Source organism: Serinus canaria, chromosome 1 (genome assembly GCF_022539315.1).
Source record: "Serinus canaria isolate serCan28SL12 chromosome 1, serCan2020, whole genome shotgun sequence".
Classification (NCBI taxonomy): domain Eukaryota; kingdom Metazoa; phylum Chordata; class Aves; order Passeriformes; family Fringillidae; genus Serinus; species Serinus canaria.
Window position 1 is genome coordinate 47,448,468 of NC_066313.1, and position 12,603 is coordinate 47,461,070.

Sequence of the window (12,603 nt, forward strand, 5' to 3'; positions counted from 1 at the left end):
TCATTAAAAATAACTTTCAGCAAGAGAAAACTGAGTCTTTTGGAAAAGGCCAGCTGAATCTGCGGCCTTCAGAGTCTGAAGCAATTTCATGCAGTGCTACTGCTAAAGCAGAAATTAATACTAATCTTCTCCAAAGTCCAAAAAATTACTTGGAAGTAGAGGCTGTAGAAAGTGCAAGAGCTTTTATGGAAGACAGTTTTTCCAGTTCTGGAATACAAATTAACGCTATGCAGACCTTCAGTGGCAGACCAGATAAAAACTTCCAAAATAAGACCTTTGGGAAGAGGCACTTTGAAGAAAATAACTCACTTGGTAGGTGTTTTATCTTACATATGTTCAACTCCATATTTCTATATAGTGGATTGGTTTAGGTTTTGGGGTGTCTTTTGCATGTCATGTTGATTTTTAGCTCACAGAAACACTCAAGTTCTCTCTCTAGGGGTCAGTGACAAAAACTCTTCTTGCTGCAGGGTGGTTCATCCACTCTTTCCAGACTTAAATATGCACAGTAGAAACTAAATTTGTGATTAGTTATTTTGAAGTTGTACAGGTTTGCTGTTTTACCATAAACTTACAGAAGAAAACTGCTGCTCCTTTTCTCTCTGAGCACTTTCTTCTCTTTTTCCCCTCTGTACAAATCTAGTGGTTTTTCATTGAAAAATGAGTAGCAGTATTTTCATTTCCACTTTTTTGTGCATTGTAGGTGAGGGCAATGTTTTGCTTGTATCAAGATTGCTAGTCTGATGTGAAAAATAATTGCTTGTCTAAGAGCAGTTTCTTGCCTTCTGAAAGTGATCTGTCTAGGGCTGAAGTGTTGGTACTTGATGTTTGCTCAGACACCCAGACCAGTTCAGGGAGCTGGGCTAGCTGAAAACTCCTTGTGAAAGGGGAGATGAAAACCTGAAAACTGACCTGAAAACTTGCTTATTCTGCTTGCTCTGACTTCAGTGTTTTATTTAGAAATTGCAGTTACGTTGTCACGATTGATAAGAAACTGAACTTGAAAGGAACATCACTTTTAAAACTCTATGGTTTTATTCTAGGTGAACCTCCAATTAAGAGGCAGCTTCTGCTTGAATTTAACAGAACAAAGAATTCCCCCAGGTCTTTGAAAGCTTCAAAAAGCACCCCTGATGGTAATTTTAGTCATATTATGTTCTAAGCAGTAATCCAGTGTCAGTTGTTAACCTGAGAATTCTTCAATTTCCAATAACCTGACATATAATAAGTTTGCTTAACTACTGCATTTATCAGTGTAGTCATAGAAATTCAGGAAAGCTGCTGTGATAATGTCTCTGCAAACTTGAAATTATGGGATTCATTATTTGCCTTATTGCATAGACTCTATAAATATATTCCTTCTGCAAGAACTCTGGTTTAATTTCCAGTTCAGGAGGAATTTACCTGCTCTCTCACAATCCTAAATCTCACAAATTCTAGTCTCAATAGGAAGCATGCATTTTATTGATTAATCTTGTGTAGATACTTACTGGTAATATACTTACTATATAATTACTTCATAGGAAACTTCCTTTTTGCAGCCTAAGGGCATAGCACAAGTGGGTTTACAACTTAGATTTCTCTGGGACGATGTTTAAAAAAAACATTTTTGGGGGCAGGAAAGAGTAAAGCTATTTAAATCCATTCTAAAGACTTTTCTATTAATTAATTATTTCTGTTAATTTTCATTAATATAGATAAAGCATGTGGCTGTAAATTTCTATCTATATAATGTGCCATTTCAAACATTTATTTTTTCTACTTATATTACAGGCATTTTCAAAGACAGAAGAAAATTTATGTACCATGTGCCTTTAAAACCTGTAACTTGTCAGCCTTTTGGGTGAGAAATTTTAGAGTTCTGCTTTGTAGCTGTCTAAAATATACAGTAATAATTTACTACCCTACTTTATAAAAGGCTAATAATTTTCTGACAAAATAAATATTAAGTTACCATATAACATATGCTGCTGCAGTAGACCAGTGAGATACTAAACAAACTATACCCTATATTACACTGTGTCTTTTCTCAATAGGTAGAAGTATTCTGTTTTTAAAACATCGAAGACTGATGTTTTGTCTTTTTATTGATACTGAATTGAAATTTGTATTACTAAATTAAGAATACAAAACTTCTGACAAAGATTTTTGTCAAGAAGATGAAATTTGTATGCTTAAATGTTTGTATTTCTGCAGGTCAGCTAAAGAACGACACGAAATCAAGAATCCTACCCTTACCCTGCCAGATCAAGACTTCAGGGGATTCCAGTCTAAACCTGCCATTTTTCAGCACTGTGCTCTCAGGCACTCTTCAGACAGTGCTGTAGGGGTTTCCACTCCCTGTAAGGCCTCGGCAAAAGACAGCGAGGAAACGAGAAGTTTGTACAAATCTGGCAAAGCTGCTAAAACTTTTATTCCACCCTTCAAAACCAAGCTGACATTTTCTACATGCGAACAAGGCAGCAGCAGCAGATGTGACTCACCCATCAGCAAAAGTATGACCAAAGAGATGGAACTAAATCAGATCAGAGCTGAAAATACTGCTGACCCTCAAGATCAACAGCCTTGTATCCAGCATGCAGCAGACACTGACCTAGAAAATGGCAATTTAGGTATTTTCAGATTTTACTCACTTAACTATTGTGAATACTAACTGTCGGAGTTGATTCTTTAAGGGGTTTTTGCATAATTTGCAGACCTTTTTTTAATAATAAAAAGATGCTTCTTTTTAAGACTTTTTTTATTTTGCCAGGAAAATTAGGAATTTGCTACTTTCCTAATATTTTATATTGCACTCCTAAAAGAGCACATCCTGTTTATCTCCAAAGTTAATTGAGAAGAAGGAAAATATTTCGCTCAGTGCTTAGAAACAAGATAGCTCATGTTTCATTTGATATTAGCTTTTTTTTATATACCTCATAGATAAAATAATCTAGGAACGTTAGATTAGCCTTGCTATACTTCACTCACTTTAACAGAAGCTTTTTTTCCTTCTGTCCTCTAATTAAAATGTAGACTTAGCCATATAAATGATTGATTGTGTCATTTTCAAAGAGGCAGACTTTGAATTCTCAACTGTTCTACTTAAGAATGTGGGCTTATGCCTTCTAAGCTCTCTTGAATGCTCTAGTTCTTCTGGTTACTTCTATAATTTGCAGTCAAATAATCTGGATTTTTTTCAGAAGGATTTGGGTGTATTTGAACAGGTGTATGAACATGCAGAATCAGATCCTGCAGTGACAAGCCAAATTTCAGGATTATGGATTCTGTAGTCATCAGCTAATTTCTTTCCAGTTGGAGTTTTCTATGAAGATTAAGTTCAGTCTTCATACGAGAAAAGTATGTGGGTGGAAGTTTAGTTCAGGGACTTATATAAAATTAATATGGGTATGTAATTTGTTTTATATAAATATTCAAATGCCTTCTGTAATCACTGCCTTCTAAATGCATTAAACTTTTAATATTTAGACTTGCAGTTTCTAAAAATTTGCAGAGTGGCATAGAAAAAATGCTGCTCTGAATCTGCTAGAGTGTGACTGTATATCTTTATTTGATAATGCTTTTAAAAGGTTTTGATGTTTTGGGTTTTTTTTTAATTTGCAGCTATGGCCAGGATGGTGACAAATCTCCGCTGTGCCAGAGATCTGCAGGAAATGAGAATTAAAAAGAAATGTAGGCAAAATATTCATTCACAGCCAGGCACTCTTTATATCATTAAAACATCTGCAAGCAGTAGAATCCCTCTGAAAACTGCAGTGGAAGAGAAATCTCCTAGCTTTTATTCTACAGAAGAGGTATATTGATATCTTTTTATGTTCTGTCTCACATCTGTTTTTCAAGACTAGCAAATAAAAACTCAGTAGTTTTTGAATAGATACATTCTTCAGTTTTTAGGTAAGTATTTACAGTAGCTGTTACACCAGTTGCTACAGTACTTAAGTATCAAAGATCCAGTTTTTAAGACTATTCCAAATAATAAAGGTCATAAATCTCCGGTGTTATAATCAAACAGGAAAAAATCCACCAATTAAAATGCATCTGAAGAGATGGTTTAAAAGAACAGTTAAAATTTAAGCTTAGGTAAATCTATATGAAAATGCTCTTGCTTTTGGTACTGTGAAAGTACAAAACCTATTGAATTTTTTAAACACTTTCAAAGTCATTGTGATGCTGTTCTGCTAAAACAGTTGTTGGGAATCCTCCATTCTCCATGGTTTACATATGGCAAGGTCAGACAAAATCTGTGTCAACCTTAAAGAAATATTTAATCTGAAAGTATGAGACTGGTTATTTAAACTCTCTGTTGAATTCTTACTGTATTGTCATTATTTTGTCTTTTCCATCTGATTTTTTTTCAGCTGTACACATATGGTGTTTCAAAGCAGTGCGTACAAGTTAACAGCACAAATGCAGAATCTTTCCAGTTTCTCATCGAAGACTTTTTCAGTAAGGAGTATTTGTTAGCTGGAAATGGAATGCAGCTTGCTGATGGAGGATGGCTAATACCTACAGATGAGGGAAAAGCTGGGAAAAAGGAGTTTTACAGGTATTGTTGCTTATGAACTTGGGATAGCTATGCTATTTATTAGATAGCAGTTCTCTTGTCTCCTAGAATAAATCCAACACAGTGGTATTTTAAAGCCTCTGATTACTGGTTTTTTACTATGCATTTTTAGTACACCTCTGTTGCTATAAATAAAGGTATTATAGGATTGTAAATTTGCTATGTAGATTAATCTTGCTAGTGATTGATCCTCATTGACCATTAAAGAAAGCAAATTCAATTTGGAATATTTCTAGAAATTCTTCAAAGGTGTAAATAGTCCAAGTAATAGGGAAGTCAAAATTTGCAGTGGATTTCAGGTTAATTTATTAACAATTTATCTGCAGAGCACTCTGTGACACTCCTGGTGTGGATCCCAACCTAATCACAGAGGCCTGGGTTTACAATCACTACAGATGGATTGTATGGAAATTGGCAGCCATGGAAGTGTCTTTCCCACATGAATTTGCTAACAGATGTTTGACACCAGAAATGGTCCTGTTGCAGTTGAAATATAGGTATGTGTATAGCGATATGAATATTGTTGTAATTTGTGTTACTGTGTGCTTTCTGGTTCGTCAGTATTACAAAATAAGCACATCTACCTTGCATTCACTACTTAGCAGAATGCTTGTATTGTTAAACTTACACAAAGCAGTATTAAAAACACAGTGTGTGTTACCTGCAAAAATGTAGAAAACATTTGCTTTGCTACAGTGGTGCTTAATCATGTAGATGAATAAGCAACAGTTTCCTACAATTGTGTTTAAAGAAAAACAATGTGATGGATTTTGTTTGCTGTAACTAAGCACAAATTCTTTTTTGTAGGTATGATTTGGAAGTTGATAAAAGTAAACGATCAGCAATCAAAAAAATAATGGAAAGAGATGATGCAGCAGGTAAAACACTTGTACTGTGCATTTCCAAAATCATATCACTGAACACAGTTGTATCTCCTAGCAGTAGCAATAAGAACATGGAAAATAAAAAAGCAGCAGCTTTAATTGAAGTTACTGATGGCTGGTATGGGATCAGAGCTCTTCTGGATCCACCTCTCAAAGCTTTCTTAGATAGAAGAAGGCTGACTGTTGGTCAGAAGATCATAGTGCATGGAGCAGAACTTGTTGGTCCTCAAAATGGATGTACACCACTGGAAGCCCCAGATTCCCTTATGTTAAAGGTAAATAAAATATTAGTTCAGCTTGATTGGATGTGGCTGAGAGATGTGATAAATACTACTTAGTTGAGCCATATTTTGTAAACAGAAAAAGTTATTGGGGCTTTACAAATAGATGGAGCTTTGCTGGAATTTAGTAACCAGATTTGTAAGACATGATTCAAGGGTGTTATTCAATACAGTTAGAAGAGAAGTTTGTAGTATAAAATTCTGCCAGGTTTTGCTATGTTTTAGCAGTTCCAGCTCCTTACTTTGGTTAAACACCAAGTTACAAAAAAGTATTTATCCATCTCACAAAATATGGAAGTTGGAGGAAGACTGGGGGGAGGGGAAAAACCAATGACGGGGTGAACTGGTGGGGGAAGGCCTTGGCTCATTTGAGGTTAGCTAAAGAGCTTTAACTTTAAAGAGGGTGAAGTTTCAGCATAATACTGAAATTGCTTCTCTGGTACAAAGCAATGGTTTGTCTCATAGATTCTCATTTCCCAGGGAATTTTAATTTTTCAGATTTTTAGATTCTGTTGAAAATACATTCTTCAATGTGAAAGGAATTAAAATGTGATCTGCTCAGGTGCAAAAGTGATATATTCCCAGTGAGGTCAGTGTGAGAATAGATATTTGTGTAGATAAAATAAGTTGGATATAACTTGGACTCAGCGGTGCCAGTTTCTCATTCACTATTTCCCTTGCTCAGATCTCAGCGAACAGCACTCGTCGTGTGCGATGGCACACTAGACTAGGATTTCATCGGGATCCCAGACCTTTCCCTGTGCCTTTGTCATCGCTTTACAGTGAGGGCGGTGCAGTGGGGTGTATTGATGTGGTTATTCAAAGAACTTACCCTATTCAGGTATGGTCTAAGTATTTTGTTAATCTAACAGGGTTCTGTGAGATCTCAGTTATATTAATGAATTGCTATATCATTCCTCAAATCAGACACAATACAGAAAATTTCATTTTTTTAAAGATACCATTATGTGTAATATAATGAGGAGTGGTTCTTGCATTTTGCATGTATTTACTATTTCAGGACTGGAGTATCCTGGTATAAGAAGAATTTGATTTTGTGTTCAGTATCTTTTGGTTGGCTTTGCTTTGAGCTTCAAAAAGCCAGAAATAATTGCGTTTCAGTTCTGTACTCTAAAAAGTACTGCACTTGTTTTATTATAAACATATTAACAAAAAGTTACATATTTCTAAGCATTTGTAGGATTACTTTTTCTTACATGTAGCTGACTATATTGTGTAAGTTCTATATTAGTGAAAATACAGTGTGTAATATGGTGTAAAATAGATTTAAAATCTTTTAAATACCACTTGATATCCAGACATCTTAAATACTGCAGACTTCACTGCAACTACTTGGTTTTATAACAATACCAGACACAAAAAGAAACAATATTTCTGTTAGTAATCAATCTTTTTAATGTAAGCAGTTTAACCAGGAGACACAGCTTTCCATATTTTATTGCCTTTCCTCAGAGCAGATTATACTTGGCATGTATATCTAAGATTGTTTTTCATTGCCTCTTTCTAAGGTATTATTTTATTGTTGGTGGATGTAGAATGAATTCTGCAAAGGCATTTGGTTTGGATCATTACTTTGCTATTTAGATCATTACTTTAATGGAGGAAATTGCAGCACTTATTATGTGAGCTGCCTGGTAGAACAAACCTTTATTTAGGTCTCAGAAAGGGGACTGTAATCTGTAACTGCATTGCAGTAAATGGTTTCCAGGCTGGAGAGGAAAGTGCTTCTTCATATCTGGCTATGTCAAGAGATTGATTACTTTTTTTCTTTTTTAAACACTGAGAGTCTTGCTCCAACATACCAAAATTATAGGCAGATTTGGGCTGTCTGTCTTCTTTTACCTCAAGAGTCAAGGAGCGTAGGAATCACAGTAGCCTTAATTAAAGGTGTCAGACTGAGTAATACAGGAGATACATGGTGTGCAATTAATGAGGTAGGCAGAGCCTATTTCAACAATTCACTGCCTCATAAGTATTGGTCCTGCAACCTTTCCTTTTCTTGCTTTCACTATACACTCCTGCTGCTTCTCTGTTCTAAACCTGGAGCTCACCTGGTCCTGTTACTTAGCTTAATTCATTAAACAAGAAAAAAGTAACTAATAATATTAACAACACACAATGAACTGCTGTCTATTGAATTACCAAACTGGTACAGTGTGCTGAGGTCAGATATGTGCTAGAGCCAGTGCAAGGAAGAAGACAGAACTATGCAGAAAATGCAAATGGAAGGAAAGGGACCACTTTCAGCAGCTGTGGATTTCCTCGTTTAGCTCACTGGCCTCTTCAAATCAGGCAAGCCAGTTCTGGTAGAGTTGTGGACAAGCCTCTTGTCCTATGGAACCATCTCAGCAGTAAAGGTTTAGGAGCATCTGAAGAACTACATCATAGTTCTTTTACAGCATCTAACCCAGAGAGTTAAAACAGACAGTACAGCTGATGTGGAAAGACAAATTGGGTAGAACGCAATCTGGTGTATTTTTTAGCATTGAGTTTGATGGTTTGTATCTTAATGTATCTACCAGTGGGATCCATTCATTATCTAAATTGCGACATTGATACCCACTACTTGAAGCTATTTTTTCTTCAGCTGTTAAATCATCTGGTTTTTGGTGCTGTTCCATTCTGCTTGTTTTTGACAAGCTACCAACCAGTGCTGTGGGGTTTTGCCTTTTATCTGTTACAGTGGAAGAACTTAAGGTCTGCTGCTTGTTCATTTTTAAAGTATTTTTTGTTTAACAGTGAGTATGAAAGAGAAGCTAGATAATGTTAAAAAGAATTTTTTGAAATTCTGGGTTTACTTTTAATCTTTTTATTTCAGTGGATGGAAAAGACGTCAGCTGGTTCCTACGTTTTTCGTAACAGCCGAGCTGAAGAAAGGGAAGCTGCCAAGCACGCAGAGGATCAGCAAAAGAAACTGGAAGCTCTGTTTGCAAAAATCCAAGCAGAATATGAAAAGCATGAAGGTAAAGCTTTCATTATTTCAGAACATCTGTAAAGAACAGGAAAACATTTTGATGTTTTCAGACAAGTCAAAAGAAATTGTCAAAACTCTTCTCTGGTGATAGAGAAGCAGAGATGGGATTTTGGGTTGTTTTCTTTGTTGTTTTGTTTGTGGTGGTTTTGGTTTTTGTTATTTCAGGTTTTTGCTTCCTGTGTGTCAAGACCTTTTGGTACAAAATGGTTATGTGCTTTTTTGCATGGCTTTGCAGCTATCTAGGAAACACATTTTGAACATATTCATAGGCAGGCCACTAAAAAATTATCCTTGAGGTGATTCTCAGGGAAATGCTACAAAATTGTAGAATTCATAATTCCCTTCAGGAATGTGAGACTGTAAGATTTCACCCAGAGGTGGGCACTGCTAGGATGTATCTCAGTAGACCTGGACACCAAGACTGAGCATCTTTCCTCATGAATAATTGCATGACTGTGTATATACTGAGGTCAGTGGAGCTGCTCAATGGGACAGGGACTCTGGTGATGCAGGCCGTGGAGAATGCTGAGTTGCTGAATGCCCTTGGTTGGCAATCCCAGGCCACAGAGACCAGGGGAAATTCTGAAGCAAGGAAGACATAGCCTTGGTGGAAGAGGATCAAGTTAGAGAGCACTCAGGCAAACTGGACATATGTAAGTCCATAGCTGATGATTCATTAACTCAGAAGTGCTGAGGAGCTGACTGGTGTCTGTGGGGCTGCTTTTGATCCTCTTTGAATGATCATTAGTTCATTGGTAGAGGTGCCTGGAGACTGGAAGAAAGCAAATGTGTCTGCTGAATTCAGAAAAGATAGGAAGGAGTGCCCAGAAAACTACAGGCCAGTCAGCCTTACCCTTATCCCTGAGAAGGTGATGGGACAAATTATCCTGGAAGCTGTTAACAGGCACAAAAGGGACAAAAATGTGATTTGGAGTATTCAGCAAAGATTCACTCAGGGGAAGTCATGTTTGACCAGCCTGATTTCTGAGATGAAATCACTGGCTTGGGCAGTTGAGGCGAGAGCAATGCATTGTCTACCTGGACTTCAGAAAGGCTTTTTGACACTGTGTCCCTTAGGATCCACAGAGAGAAGCTGATGGGCTGGATGAGCAGGCAGGCAAGGTGGATTGAAAGCTGTCTGAACAGTAGGGCCCAGAGGGTGGTGATCAGTGGCACAGAGTCTGTTTGGAGGCCAGTGACTGGCCTGGTGTAATCCTGGTGTATGCCAGCGATGAGTACTGGGTCTAGTCCTGTTTCAGCAAATTCATTTATGATGTGGAGAATGGCGTGACGTACTTACAGCAGGTTTGATGCTGAACATTAGGACAGGTGATGGATACACTAGAGGATTATGCTGCCATCCAGAGGGATTTTGGCAGCTGGAGAAATGGGCTGACAAGCACCTCATGAAGTTCAACAAAGTAAGTTGCAAATCTTGCACCTGGGGAGGAGCAGTGCCATGCACCAATACATGCTGGAAATCACCCATCTGGAAAGCAGCTTGGCAGAAAGAGCCTTGGGGGTCCTGGTGGACAAGTTGAGGATTGTTGCCAGAAGGTCTAAGAAGGTGATCCTTCCCTTCTGTTTAGCACTGGTAAGGCCACATGTGAAATGCCATGTCCAATTCTGAGCTTCTCACTGCAAGAGACATGGACACACTGGAGATACTACAACAAAGGGCCATGAATGTGTTTAAGGAATTGGAGCATCTGACCTAGGAAAAACTGAGAGAGCTGGGACCATTGAGCTTGGAGAAGGCTCAGGGATATCTGTTCAATGTACTTAAATATCTGAAAGGACAGTGCAGAGAAGATGAAGCCAGGCTTCTGTCAGTGGTGTCCAGTGACAGGTCCAGAGCCAAATGACTGCAAACTGGAACACAGGAAGTTCCCTCTGGACATCAGGAAACTTTTTCACTATGATGGTTGACTGACAGTGTTGCCTGGAGAGGCTGTGAAATCTCCCTCCTTGGAGATAATAAAAAACTCACTGGTCATGGTCTTGGTCAGCCTTCTGTAGGGAGCCCCTGCTTAAGCAGGGGTGTTGGACCAGATGACCTCCAGAGGTCCTTTCCACTTCAATATATTCTAATTCTGTTATGGCTGACACTGTCCACCTCTGCCAGTGATTTCTAACAGTAGTTCTAGCATGGAATTCTTGAAATCAGAGATGGCCTTGTAATTCTTAACATCGCTGCTCTGACACCTCGTGCGTTTTATGTTTGGTAAACTTGTGTACACAGGATAGTTTAGTACTAGTGAACTTGGCATTTAGCTGATGTCCTGAGGAGGCTTTGTGTGCAGGGCTGTGCTGTCCCACATCTTGGTGTCTTTAAGACTTTTCTGCTGCATGAGAGAAAGAGCAAGTGATGGACATAAAGAAAATGTAGTCAAGTATCTATGAAGGTTTTTGGCAGCCCATCAAATCTCCCACCAGTGATACTAGTAACTAGCCTCCTAGCCACTGCTACTGGCTACCCCAAAGTTTGTATAATGTTCTATCTATGTTGTATTTAAATGAATAAGATTTTTTTTCTTTATTTTCTGGATATGTATATATATGCACACACACACAAATACACATCAATTCCTATACATGTGGTTGGTGTTTTTATTCTGGCAAGGCCTAAACACTACTGTGCTTCTTGCATAATTATTTCTTCCTTCATTTTAAAATGTATTGGTTGTACTCCACATAAAAGCTTTTTCTCAACAGAGAGAACCAGTAGAAGAACACTAAGATCACGGATCATCACAAGACAGCAAATCCATAATTTGCAAGATGGTGCAGAACTTTATGAAGCAATTCAGAATGCATCTGATCCTGGTTATATGGAGGTAACTGTAGATACTACTGGGTTAATTTTGAAAAGCTTTTGGAGTAAATTAAAATTTAATAACTCCTGCTGAAATTAACCATTACATTAGTCTTTTGTTTTGCTGCCTTTTGATATTTTCTACAGCATGCTTATTGCTAAATAAATTAATATTAAAAAATTTGAAAAAAACTAAATGAAGGCTTGTTGTAATTGATTAATATTATCTTGGATGGCAATTTTCTCTTGGTATAAAAATCCAGGATATAGCACAATTAAAAGTTAATGCTGCTTGTAATTTTATTACTTTGCTTTGTCTTGCATATATGAAAACTTAATGCATCTCATCAATCTAGAGTTTCATACACATACTCTTGCATGCTGTTCACTGAATTGTTTGGATTATTATATTGTCTTTGTTGTCTTCATTCCCTGTTCCAGTTAATTCACAACTTTTAAGTGTTTATGTCTTTGCTAATAAAGATACAGGTGATTAGTCCCTGCCAGTTATTAAAAAATTAAATACATGCCTTGCCTTTTGCAAATGAGGATCCTTGTCTGTCATATTTGATTAAACGGTGTCTATGTCTCTGGAGCTGCATGTACAGAAATCTGGGTCTTGGAGGCTTGGTCAGTAAAGTGATGAGTTTGATGCATTTTAGTGTAAATCACTGTGTCAGCTCAGAGACAGCAGCCTGAGGAGAAGTGCAACTCTTCCTTTATTCTCCCAGAAATTTTTCCTAATATGTTTTCATATGAAACAGGCAAGCCTGCCTGTTATATTAAATATTCACCTTACTTATACACTCTCAAGGAGGCTTCTCACTAGTTGTCAGGTAGGAACACTGTAGTGTAATCTCTGCACATACCAGAGAGCACCAGCTGAGTACCAGCAGTACCACTGCTGCCTCCTGTTGTTTTAATAAACCTCATTTCAAGTCCTAGTAGTGCATCAGCTGGAAATAAATTGCTTCTAACAGATGAACACTCAAGAAAGAGGCTATCTAAAAATCTTGTGGTTTTTTGATTAATAAAAAAGATACTGAGTTCATCTTCTCTTGGTT

General features: G+C 37.4%; 1 protein-coding gene across 1 annotated transcript in view; it reads left to right on the forward strand.

Moving 5' to 3' along the window:
* BRCA2 (BRCA2 DNA repair associated) overlaps positions 1-12,603 on the forward strand; it is a 35,246-nt gene that overhangs the window by 17,060 nt on the left and 5,583 nt on the right. Inside the window, 11 exon segments of the mRNA XM_050978457.1 lie at positions 1-312; positions 1,044-1,136; positions 1,774-1,843; positions 2,197-2,612; positions 3,604-3,794; positions 4,359-4,546; positions 4,891-5,061; positions 5,372-5,723; positions 6,415-6,570; positions 8,569-8,713; positions 11,440-11,561. Coding sequence (XP_050834414.1) covers positions 1-312; positions 1,044-1,136; positions 1,774-1,843; positions 2,197-2,612; positions 3,604-3,794; positions 4,359-4,546; positions 4,891-5,061; positions 5,372-5,723; positions 6,415-6,570; positions 8,569-8,713; positions 11,440-11,561 — 2,216 coding nt within the window.